At 41.3% G+C, this 12925-nt stretch overlaps 1 protein-coding gene across 1 annotated transcript in view; it reads right to left on the reverse strand.

Annotated features, from left to right (window-relative positions):
• Positions 1 to 5211: 5211 nt before the first annotated feature.
• The window catches only part of SYNPO2L (synaptopodin 2 like), a 53893-nt gene continuing 46179 nt past the window's right edge, over positions 5212 to 12925 (reverse strand). The window contains exon 4 of the mRNA XM_014060238.2: positions 5212 to 8211. Within this exon, the coding sequence (XP_013915713.2) occupies positions 5888 to 8211 (2324 nt within the window). The 3' untranslated portion in view covers positions 5212 to 5887. The remainder of the gene's footprint in view (positions 8212 to 12925) is intronic.

The raw sequence follows: 12925 nt of genomic DNA on the forward strand, positions 1-12925 counted from the left end.
GTGGCCATCTTAGTCTTTTGTTCTACCTTAATGTCCAGATCCAAAATTGCAGTTAGTTATACAAATATTATTTAGAGATTCTGGTCCACCTTAAATTCAAACCGGAAGAGAAGCTGGGGCCATCTTACTTTTTTGCCGAGTGAAAAAAAGGAAGAAGAAGAAAACAAAGCAAAAGAAAAGAAAAAAAGAAAAAAACCCTTTGTATTTCCCAGTTTGGATTCCGTTATTATTCTGTTCTTTCCCTTACCGGGTCCGTCTCTTGTAGCTGCTCACAATATATCACTTGGAAACAAGCTTGTGACCAACCAGATTTGAGCACTTCTCTTCGCCTCCTACTTTTCAAAGTTCTAATTTATGGTAGTTGGCTAATTAAAACTTCCTGCACAGTCAGAATTAGGTTATCAGTTATCAGTAGGAAGAAGTGCTTCTTTTCTTTTGGAGTTAAGATATATTAGTTGGAAAAAGTTCAAACAGAATAAATCTTTCAAAGTTTTTGGTTTCTTTTTCAAATCCAAAACCAAGTTTAAAGTATATATTTGAGTGGGTTTGTCATTTCTCTGCTTTCTCCTTTCTGTCCAAAATTGTTTCGAGTAAATAACTTTTGGGGGGGGCTAGTGTTTCAACCCTGCATTTTGTGCCAGCAATGGGAGGGATACTTGTATTTGAACATTTGAGGAGCCAAGGTGTGCAGTGGTAAGAATGTAGTACTGCAGGCCGGACATAATTGCAGGCTAACTCTGGTCACAGCCAGGAGTTCAATCCTGACCAACTCAAGGCTGACTCAGCCTTCCTCCTTCTGAGATCAGTAAAATGAAGACCCAGATTGTTGGGGGAAACATGCTAACTATGTAAACTGCTAGGGGAGCTGTAAAGCATCATGGAGAAGTATATAAGTCTAAGTGTTATTGACATTGATACAGGAGGAGAACTCAGGTAGTGGTTGTATCCCATCAGGCTAGGGAAATTCTTGCCTTCTTAAAGCAGCACATGGCTCACCTTAATGTGGAAGCAAGCAGGAAGTCCGGATCAGCCCTAGGAAGCACAGGGACTGCATGCTCTGTATCATTTGGCCAGGAGAAAGTTGGGAGAGGTTAGAATGGAAGAGTCAGCCAGATTCCAAGCGGTTGTCCAACTCTCTCCTACATAAGGAAGCGTGGGAGGGGGCAGGAATTTCCTCCGAACCTACCTGGAATTTGTCCACTTTTAATTTAATGTTTCTTTTTTCAGCTGGTCCCCCCATTAGTTTTGGTTTTGTTCTGTTCAGTTTTCAGAAAGTTACCCTGCTGGTAACAGAATTCTTAGCCCCTACACATAGTTTCTTTCAAGTATTTTATTGTATTGGAAGAAATAGAGAGCAATTATCAAATTCATTCATGCATCCCAGTGTTAAGTGATCTTAAATTAAGACATCATCCCTAATTCTAAATATAAATCATAAGTATGTATGTTATGTATTTGATAGAAATTCCCATGTATTCCTATGGCTTTGAGCTTCAGCCTGCATCCTGTTGCAAGTTGAGGAAAACTGAAACTCCTATTAATGGGGTAGTGGCTCTTTGTTTTCCACCAGAACGTTCAAGGAAATAGATTGATATTCAGAGATCAAGGAAGGAAGATTATGAAATTCTAGAACACACTGAGTATATAAGAGAAAGGTGAACACGGGCCATTCCTCTGTTTTATTGTTTAATCTAACTTCAAGTTTTCCATTTTCAAGTTGCTTGGGGGCCATTTGGCTTCCTAAGTAATCAAGCATTATTTTAGACAATAATCAGTCTCACATTTCATATGGAATGTACATCAGATTTATAATTTTCAAATCTCAGACCTAACTATTGTAAATCTCGAGCAGTCCTTAATTTTCATTTGGAAGACTCAACTCCCATAAAATACATTGGTTCATGTTTCATGGTGTACTGTAGCTATGAAACTCTAATTATAATGTTTTCCTATTATTTTCTTGGCATAATTGAATATGTTTTAGATTTCAGTCCCTAAGAGCTAATCTAACAACTGCAGTGATTCACTTAACAATGGTGGCAAGAAAGATTGTAAAATGGGGCAAAACTCAATAAATGTCTCCCTTAGCAACAGAATTTTCAGGCTCAATTGTGGCTGTAAGTCGAAGATTACCTCTACTCATTTTATTTTCTAGCATTATAGGAACATGAGAATGAAAAAGCCAAACGTAGAGAAGAATTAAAGTGCATATCAGAAATTTATTCCTCAGCACAAGCATTTGGAAAGTGACTCTCAGTTTCAAATGAAAAGGAAAAAAAATAAACTAGAATGACCGTGTCAGTTCTATTATTACTTCAGAAGTTCAGCCTCACACAGTTGCAGGGGAAAGCTTCCAGCTGGCAGGTTCCTTTCTTCAACATGAAATTGTTGCTCTTCAGAAAAAGCAGGAGAAGCATCATTGTGGAGCACAATGCGAAAGCCGGAGAAAGCCAATGAGATGATCAGAAAGATGCAAAGATCATCCAAAGTGTTTTTTCTGCATTCCAAGTAAAGATTTCACTTTTTAGTCCTTCTCCAATCAGCGATTGGAAGAGTTGTAGTTGTTCTTTTCCCGGAGGCTTATCTGAAGACAGCTTTTATGCTGGTGTGTCTTTTGTTGGTGTTTCCTACCACAACTTCATATCTACTATTCAGCTAACAGAAAATTCAATAGTGAGGGAGGAAAGGCTAGCTAAGCTCCTATATACGCATGGTAGGATCTTTTACTTTCTTAATAGGACTTGTGCTGAAAATCTGTATTTCTGAGCAGTTCTGAAAGGTTCTCGAGACCCACAACACACACTAGCTGCTCTGAGAGGTGTGTTCATTCTGAATGGTCACACTTCACTCCATGAGATCCAAAAGGTTGTAATAGGCTGAGTCCTAGCAATGGCCGATTTTGGATTGTAAAATTTGGACTTGGTTATAGAAACTGGATCTCAAAGCTTCCTCCATTTAATCTCCATTTGTCTCAGTCTTGAATAGTACAAATTCTTGGTTAATCTATGCTAATTGCTATTTCTTTTGGAATTCATTCCACCATCCTCCCTATTTAAAATCTTATCAGAATTCTCCTTCCTATTGAAAATATTATTTAGTATTAAATCTAGGTGTCTTTTTGGTGCCTCATCATCAAGGATTCTTTCTTTAAAACATCCCGAAGGGTTTTTGCAATTGCATTCGGTTTTCCTAAACTGGCAGTTCTTCAGCTTTCTTCAGGCCTATTGACCCTGCATGATAGGCTAAGCTACAAAGTCCTTCATTGCCTATAGCTCTTTATTCGGGTTTTCTGAACACAGGCTCTCTGTGTCAGTGGAAACTGAAATTGATCCTGCTCTAGAATCTCAGAAATCAGAACTGGTAGTCATGTTTGTTAGAAGTCCCAATAGAAACCCAACATGGACAGGGTGGTAAGGGTTAAAAGGCTGTGACCAAGTTATATGGCAGCTTGCATATGCTCAAGTACCATGTTTTCCAGTTTAATATGTTGCATAAACAAAGCTATAAAGCTATTTAACAGACTTGTATGTGTAGTCCATTAAATCCAACTATCCCTTAAATCCAATTTATTTCATTAGCACCAATTTACAATGTTTGAAGAATTAACTGAATTTTTTTACATCATGATTTATGTAATCATACAAAACGTATAAATTGATGCAAAATTCATAAAAATGTTACCTATATGATTACATTAATGGCATACATTGCAAAAATTGTCTGGACAATTTTAGACAAAATTGGTTCTGAAAAAGAGATTTTAATTAAAATGTTACCCGTTGTAGCTAAAGTCTGAAATTCACTTGAATGAAGGTCCAGATAAACTAGGTTGCATGTCATTCCTTTCCCATTCATAGCAACAAGAACTGTCAAAATAATATAAATAATTCTGGCAGATATTCAGACAGCCAGTTCAAGAACTGCAGTTTTGATTGATGTCAAGCCATACAGCCTAGGAAAGACCCTGATATCTAAGATAAAATACACAATTTTCAAATTCCAATCCTTTGACTTCAGCTCATGTAAATTTTCTGTAAATGGGCTAATTTAAAATTGGACTGAACGTTGGGTATTTGACACCAAATTCTCAAGGATCTAGATGTGATGACTGGCAAAGGAGGACCCAGCATAAGATTATATTTTTAGTGTTTTCTCCTATGTATTGCACTCCTAATACAACCCCCATCACAAAATTTCAAGGGACTGAGTGAATGCAGAGTAATCCTGGGATTAATATCATCTTGCTTCTAGCATCACTACCTGGGCACTTTTAAAGATTTCAAGTAGCTGTAAAATAACTTCTCCTCACTTGCTATCTTGAATTAAATTGCAAGATCCTATGAGGACTTTTGCTGATGTTTTGGCTTAGTGATTAAATCAATCATCTTAGATATGAATGCAAATCCTACCTCATGAATTTTCACACACTTCCTCATACTTCCCTTCCCCTTCTACTTGCTCTCTCATAATAAGAGATGAATGCCATGCTTTATTTTAACAAATTCAATAGTCAACACTTCACTTTTTGCTCCCGTGAATTCTCTCAACCTCTGTTCTTTTTTCCTCAGGAGCCTCCAGAAAATATTATTTCTGATTTATGGAAAATAGCTGCCAAGAAAAGACTTGATGAGTAAATTCTCTCTATATTTGTATCTTTCTTGCAGTTAGGAAAAAATGGGACAGAAGAAGATAGGGAGACTAAGGTCATCTGGCTGTATTTAAATCACAGCCACTTAACCTAGAAAGTCATTTTTTCTATTCCTTTTTCATTCCAGCCCTTTCAGTCTTTTCCTGGCCCTAAAAGTCATGCCTAGTTTCTGCTATGACTTTGAGAAGGAAGGATTTAGTCTTTGGCTCCTGTCCCATTTAGTAATTACAGGCTGAGGCTGCAGATACATATATGTGAACCAGTGCCTTTCAAATGTTCTGCTTTATTTATACATACATGTGTGTGTTTTTGCCTTCCTTTCTTCTAGAGGTTCATGATGGAACACATAATGTTTAGCTCTTCATTTCCTCACTCCTTTAGCTCTCTTAAGAAGCCTGAGAAATATTGACTGCCCCAGGGAGGTCTAGAGCTAAGTAGGACCTTGAATTTGGGTCTCAATCAAACATCTTAGCCCCAGATGTTGGCAACAGAATTATAAAGCAGCATAGACTTATGTTCTAGTCCTGCTTTAGGCCTGAAGACAGCTGGTGGGCAGCTGCCAGAAGTCAAGACTGATCCAGAGGCATACATACATACATACATACATACATACATACATACATACATACATACAGATTATAAAGCAGACTGGAGTCCCCTATTTGTCTTAGAATGCTAATCCAAAATGTGGGGACAATGAAGGGTTGCTTCCCTGTAAAAGAAAAAAAAACACCCTACTCTTGGCAATTTTATTTCTCTGTCCATCTTTGGGTTTAGATGGAGGCAGGCTGTCATTCCTCCAGAGGTAAAATTTATTCATAAAGTTTGGATTGCTTCCTGTTACTTAAGATGAGTCTCCTTCATCTGCCATGTAAATGAAAAAGCTATCTACTTTCACTATTTTATTTTCCTGCTCCAAAAATACAAAAAAAAACCTGTTGAATCCTGTTGAAGAATTTCAAACCCCAAAAATGGGGGGGGGGGATTGGGGTTTAGGAAGAAAGGCAGTTTGTCTCCAGTTTGTCTTCACTGATCTAATTTATAGGAATTAGGTTTAAACAGAAGAAGGGAACCACAAAGACGAGCATTTAGCTTAAATACCTAGCTTGTGTCTATGGCCATTTTGCACACTGCACAGAAGCAAACCTAAGTTTGCAATCCAGAGCACAATTAGCAGTGAGCTGAAACTAATCTCACTTACAAAATTGAAGATATTAAAACAAACAGAAAAAACTTTTTTCATTGGTGACCAGATCCTGGTCTCCAAATATGTGCCTGCATTCCAGTTTGGGATGCTGAAAACCTGGGTCTAGCTACCTGGAAATTGAGGGATGATTTGGGCCAGCTGGAGGAAACCCCTCTATTCATCTCGCTGAGTTCAGGAGAACTTTGATATTGGAGGGGAACTCCCTGATATGGCCCTGGGGACGCAGGCGCAGAAGTAGAGGTCACTTCTGACCTCCAAACTGGTTCATCCAATGTTGTGGCAGAACGAGGAGCTAACACTGTAGGAGCCACACCACTTGAAATTGGCATTGGGACAGGGGTGGAAAAACGACGAATTTCATAGGTCCTGGTTGTTTTCACAGGGGCTTGCTTGGCCGGTGTGAAAGACAAGCTGGACTGTTGAACTGTTGGACTTGTAGGGGTCTGGACACCGATGTTTGGAGTCTCCCCAAAACAAAACATGGCAGAATTTAGTTGGTATGGTTGATGTCTGAGGAAGTCAATGACTTTGATCCCTGATTTGTGGCTTGGTGCTTTTTTAACTTTGCTCTCTGCCTTTGTGGCCTGGGATTTGCTAGCTGCTAATGGGTAAAATGGGGAATGTAATGGGTTGTAAGCTATGGGAGGTGGGGCACGAATATTTGATGAATACTTCCAGGAAGAGGGAAGAGAAGGTGCAGGAGATGGAGTTCTTGGCTTTGAGGTTGGTACAGCCTCCACCACAAACTTATCCATTCGGCTCTGCCGCTTAGCAAAAAGCTCCGCCCCTTTCCCCTTCAAATGAGAGAGGTCATGTGCAGGAGAGGAGCCATTCACCATTCCATTAAGGGTGCTTGACTGCTGAGGCTTTGGGGCTACTGGAGGTGGGGTCTTGAATTTCCGGCCTGAGAACTGCATAAAGTTGCAGGCTTCTGCTCCCAGGCTGAGGACATCTTCCTCAGGGCCTGACTCAAATCCTGCTCCTTGGTGGTCCCCTTTGGGTTTTTCATCCAGATTCTGCACAAGGGACAATAACTCTGGATTTGGGGAATTCTTTTTCTTCTCTTCTACAGATTTGAACATGGGCTTCTTGCTGCTTCGGCGGCGGGCCTCCTGCAAGATACCTGTTCTGGGAGCTGGAACTGCAACCCTCTGCTCCCTGGAGGCCAAAGGCTCAGAAGCGGGTCGTGGAATATCAGAGACATTGCTGGTGAATTGCTGGACTGGTGGCTGATTGAGGGGCTGTGGAACTGGACTAACATAAAAAGGAGAAGGTGCAAAATCCTGCGTTTGTGGAGAAGACAATGCGGTAGATGTAGCTCTGACTGCATCCACAGCTGGTCTAGAAGAGGACGAGAGAAATATAGAAGCAGTGGACGTTCTACCTGCTCTAGAAAGTGATTTAGCTTCTGCTGATTTTGCATCTGCTGCTGTCTGTACTGATGATGGTATAGTTGGGATATACAGAGACACAGATGTGCTTGCTGTGCCTTTAGACTGCTCTGATGATGGAGGGGCAGGAAGGACTGTACCTGAAACAACAGGGGGAACAGGAGGGGCAGCTGTTCTCTGGTCACCTACCCTCTCACTACTTTTTTTTAGCACTAAAGGTCTAAACATAACAGATGATGTCGTAGGACGTTGCCCAGAAAAGCCAGGCGTGAAAGGCCGAGCAGACCTATTGAAGATGCCTGAGGTATTTGAAGATATCTGGGCTCCCTCTCCAAAGATAACAGACGGAGACTGGAGCTGAGCAGGATTAGGTGGTGGCAGCTCATTAGAAACTTGTGCAGATTCTAAATGGACACTCAAGGGAGTCTTTTCCGCCTTCCATGGCATTGGTGCTTCAATACCAATGACGCTGTGCGTAGGTTGAATGGTTGAATTTGGGAGCTCTGCTTCTGGCTTCTGGGCAGACATATTTTCCAACGTCTGCTTCCCAGTTTTCTGCCTCTGCTGCTCAAATAATCGTGCTCCTCTCCCTGAGGCTTCACTCAGCCCTTGCGATAGCTGGGCCTCCTCTTGTGCAGGACGTCCTTTGGGCTTCTCAATGTCAAGGTAGGCGTTGCCTCCATCTGAGTGGTTGGTTAAACTTCGAGCATCAGAGAAGCCTTCTTCATCAAATTCTGACTCGCTAGTTGGGAAGACTCCGTCTTCTTCATCATAGCAGTGGTCTTCTTCCACACTCCCAAAACTGACTAGGGTATATTTCTTAGCTCTCTGCCTGCGTTTTTTAAACATCAGAACACCTTTGGAGTGGGGATTGGGGGCATCTGTCAATAGGGATGCAATGGTTCTGCATTTGGTTTTGGCTTCCTTCGTGTTTTTTTCTTGCATGCTGTCCCCACGATTAAGCTCTGTAAAGAACAACAACAAAAAGCACAATCAGGGTTGTATAAAGAAATCTACATTTGTAGCATCTGTAAGGCAAAATAGCCTTACTGGTGACAAGGAATGTTCTTGGCTCACAAATGAATAATCTTCAATGTTGCATTCTTCCAATAAAGGAATGCAAGAATGTCATAGTACTTTGATAGAGGAAAAGAAATCCTTGGCAGTAAATTCCAGAGAGCCTTCATGATTGAGCAACTAAAACTTCGACCTGACCCAGTAAAATTCAAACTAGTAAATTCTTGATAGCTATTTAATATACTCAGAAATTATTACAAGGTGATCAGGTGAAAGATACCAGTTTACACCTGTGGGAAAGAAACCTACAAGGGTAAATAGAGCCCTAATACATCAAAAAGAAAAGATTTACCTTAGTTAGCTCCTAGTTGCACTGTTAGGCTTTCTGTAAGCCAGGGGTGTCAAACTCAATTTCTTTGAGGGCCGCATCAGCATTATGGTTGCTCTAAAAAGGCCAGTTGCACGTAAAACTATGACGACTCACAGAGGCTAGATGAGCGTGGCTGGGTAGGTGTGGCTGGGTGGTAACAGCCAGGTCACCATGACCATGGGTGGGGTGGCCAGCTTGCCGCCACTCACTAGGCATGGCTGACTCGGGCCAGCTGCATTAGGATGGAACAAGTCGCACTGGCTAACACAACATGGGGACAATTTGGTGTCCCACAAACTCCTCCCCTCCCCAAAATGCTAGCAGCCAAGCTCATGCGCGTGCTCATGCGTGTGCGCACACACACACACGCCACATTCTAAGTTTGGGGACTTTTATTCACAGAGGAAGGAGAGGGCCTTCTCCCCAAACCCAGGCACGATTAGCAGTTTGCAAACCCAGATATGAATAAAAGTCTCCAAGCTTAGAATTGTGTGCGTGTATGAGCGTGCGCGCACACACACAGCACGCTTAAGGAGACATTATTCTCCAATCCCAGAGGTCATTGGTATTTCCATGTCTTGTACCCTCTCACATCAAAGCAGGTGGTGGAGGACGGAAGTTGCTGAATGTGGAAGCGTGAAGAAGAAAGGTTGCAGGAAGCAGTTTCCTCCGAGTCCAACTTCTGCCTTTACAGATCTCTGGAGAGAAAAGGAGGAGGCAGGGAAGCAGTGCTCCCTGGTCTTGCACAAGGGAAGATGGCCCTTCTCGAATCCCCATTTCAAATTGTGTGTGGTAAGGATGCTGGCTTGTTGAGACAGCTTTCCCTCAAGCAGATCCTCCTCCACTCTTTCCTCCTCTCCAGAGATCTGTCAAGGCAGAAGTTGGACTCAGAGGAAACTTCTTCCTGCAAACCAGAGGTGGGTTGTCGCCGGTTCGGCCCGGAACGGGTGAACTGATAGTAGCGGCGGGGGAGGCTCCGCCCACCTACCCAGACGCTTCTGCACATGTGCAAAAGTGTTGTATGTGGAAACGTGCCTGAACCGGTAGTAAAAAAATTGGCAACCCACCACTGTTGCAAACTTTCTCCTCCGCACTTCCACATGCAGGAATGTCATCCTCCGCCTCCTATGGAGGCCAGGCAAGACTGAGAGGCTAGATCCAGAGGTCTCCAGTGGAGGAAGTCGAGACCAGGGCAAATGCCAAACCTTCATCCACCAGAACCTCACAGAGGATCCTTGGACAGTGGCACAGGCTGTCTGGAGCCCTGGAGAGTGGAGGGCAACATCCAACCTGGCCCTCAAGTTCCCAAGGCACAAGGACTCTGCAGCCCAGCCCAGCCCAGCCCCGCTTCCCTGAGGGGGCACCTAGCTGAGCTTACCTCCTCCTTGAGGCTGCTGATGCTGTGCTCACTCTCATTGGCCAGGTTGCTTATGGTGGGTGTGGAAGGGCAAACTGCATGGGTCAGAGAGAGGCCTACTTCCTCTCCATGCGAGGAGACCTTGCTTTGAAACAAAGCATCCTCAGTGATAGGATGGAAGACCATCAAAAGAGGTCAGGAGGAGGGGGCAAGGGGATGGCAAAAAGGCAGCAGGGCTGCTGGTGGCCAGGTTCTAAGGCAGGACCTCCCTCAGACCCTCCCTCCCTCTCATTCCAATCTCCCTCCCTCCTTCCTTCTCAGTCCCATATCCTTCCTTATTTCCTCCCTCCTTTGCTTTGCAGGCCCTCAGCTCAGAAGTCTTTTGGGATTTGCTAAGATTTGAAGGGTCTATACATTCCTGGCATCTGCACTCTTTTAGATAAATATTGATACTGGGATGTTATCAGTTCTGCTATTAAGCAGATTGAGAGTCAAGGAGAGTGACATAATAATCCATAGAAATGGAGGTAGAAAAAATATTAATAATACTCCGTATCCCTAATTAGAATAGGAATAGAATAAAGCATATTATAATAATAGGATTGGAAGAGACTTTGGAGGTTTTCTAGTCTAAGCAGAAATACTTCTATTAAAATATGTCTATTAAAAAAATTACCCACTTTCCCCAGTATATAAGTACAGTCCTATGGAAGTTTCAAGTGAGCAGTGCTTCTTATATTGTGTGTAACTCTGATTTTTAAAATTGCCCTAATACTGACAGCAGGCTTAGCACAAAGGTTACAATGTATTGATAGTAAACAAAATATACATTGATGAGATGATACAAAACCTCTCCTTAGCAGTCTCATGTTGTACAGCAAAACATCTACTAGATGACTCTAGTAGATGTTATAAAACACTGGTAAACCTTTGCCTTCAGTTATCACCATGCTTCCACTTAAGAAGTCAAAGAAATGAAGATGGAAAAGCTGCCTTGTTTTATAGTTTATTTTATAATCAAATGCTAATAATAACAACAGCCCTCATTATCATGGAAAGCAGAAAATAGGATGGAAAGGGGAATAGTGTAACATTTCTAGCAAAACTATCCTTTTCTATTACATAACAAGATCAGATTAATGATTCAGACACTTCAACATTATTTTCCCAGAGCAGCCATTTGAAAAAAGTATCAGTGGTGAAAATAGCTGTATTATTATCATGATAAATTCTTGTCCTCTTGAAAGAAACTACCAGGGACTGCACAATACATTGGTTCCAACTCACTGTTGGCTCTGTAGGTCATCCTACTTTTTCCTAATTAATTTTTTTTTAAAGTTCTCTTTCCTAATTCAGTTTCCTTCCTCAGGCAAACATCCCTATGAAAAAAAATACAGAAAGAGAAAGAAGTTTGTTAAGTTCAGGGCACAAAGGAAATGGGTACCTGCATATGGTTGGTCCAAGTGCTTGATAGCAGCATCCAGTCCTGGAGAGGAGGGCATGTCACATACTGTTTTTAACTCCCAGCTCTCCATAAAGAGAGAGAGAGAGAGAGAGAAGGAGCGGGATAGCTCCCTTCTGGAGCAGAATCAAACCTTAAGAGTCCAGGTCCTTTGACTGCAACTCTGCTGGCCTTTTAAAGCTGCTCTTTTGTCTCTTCAGTATTGCTGCTAAAATCCATGAGGTCATTCTTGCTATTTTTACCCCCCAGGCATCATCACTAAACAGGGTGATGGACATTGTCAACTGTCAAACACTTGCTCCACTTCCCACCCTCCTCTCATAGCTGGGGTTAAAAAAAGGCAGAATGTTTCTTACAAGTTTCCACATTTCTGAACAGAATAAATGTATTCAATATAATTTAGATTTTTTTTCCCTGGCATTCACTTACCGTACATAATACACAAAGTTCAGCTCCCCCCCCAAAAAAAACCCACCACTCAAATTGTAATCTTAATCAGCATTTGAATCAAAATATTTTCACAAATTGAATTTTTGCAACAGATAATAGAATATGTACACTATTGTTTTTCACTGATGTGTCCTATTCACATCCAAAGTGTGGCTAGCATAGGGAAACTAATAACATCATAAGTGGAAATAAATTTTCCCTTCTTTATCCTTATTCTTCAAGATCTATATCAATGGGGCAGGGATTCTATCTACTTTGTAATTAATAACAGAAACCAGGAATGTACATTTTGTATATTAAACACACAGGAATTTTTAAAATTGGGTTTTTCTTCGTCTTAATGTTAATTTCTTTTGTTCTAAAATGGCCTTATCCAAACATTAAATATTGCACTATTCTGAATCACAAAGTAAGTCATGATTATCACAATTCTCCTTGCCGTCAAAGCTGTGTTTTTTTTTAAATGTCCCTGTTCTTGACATATAAAAGTAAGACAAGGTTGTGTAATCAGGAATGGCAGTAAATTATTGTGCCAGTTATTTACAGTCATGAATCATTGGGACATAACTATGTGCAAAGCAATATAGAGGTGACTTTGGTAAAGGAATGGACGAACCATTAAAGAGATGAAAAAGCTACTCAGTCTGGAAAGTGTGAGAAAGAAACTCAAGATAAAACTGCCTTGATTCTATTTGGTATAAGATGGGGCAAATGGAAACTCTGACAGGCTTTTAAGATTCTGGGATTTTACTTTCCATGTATAAAAACATTCTTTGAATTGCTGCCTTGTCTATTTGTTGACGTGGCTTACCTCAAAGGACTGACATCAATCCTGAAAGCCTGTCAGATTTTCTGTCTGCACCATCTATACTTAACATAATTAAAATCTTCCTCAACAAAATCAAGGTGGGATTACTTTGAGTTTCTTATGCTTTTTCTCAGTAATCCCTAAAACCAATAACAACAACAAGCCTTAGCCACAAATTGCATGAAGGCAAAAACTCAGCATGTTACCACCACCAG

Source organism: Thamnophis sirtalis, unplaced genomic scaffold (assembly GCF_051295495.1).
Source record: "Thamnophis sirtalis isolate CommonGarterSnake01/CBP01778 unplaced genomic scaffold, rThaSir2_p1.2 scaffold_15, whole genome shotgun sequence".
In the NCBI taxonomy this organism is placed as follows: Eukaryota; Metazoa; Chordata; class Lepidosauria; order Squamata; family Natricidae; genus Thamnophis; species Thamnophis sirtalis.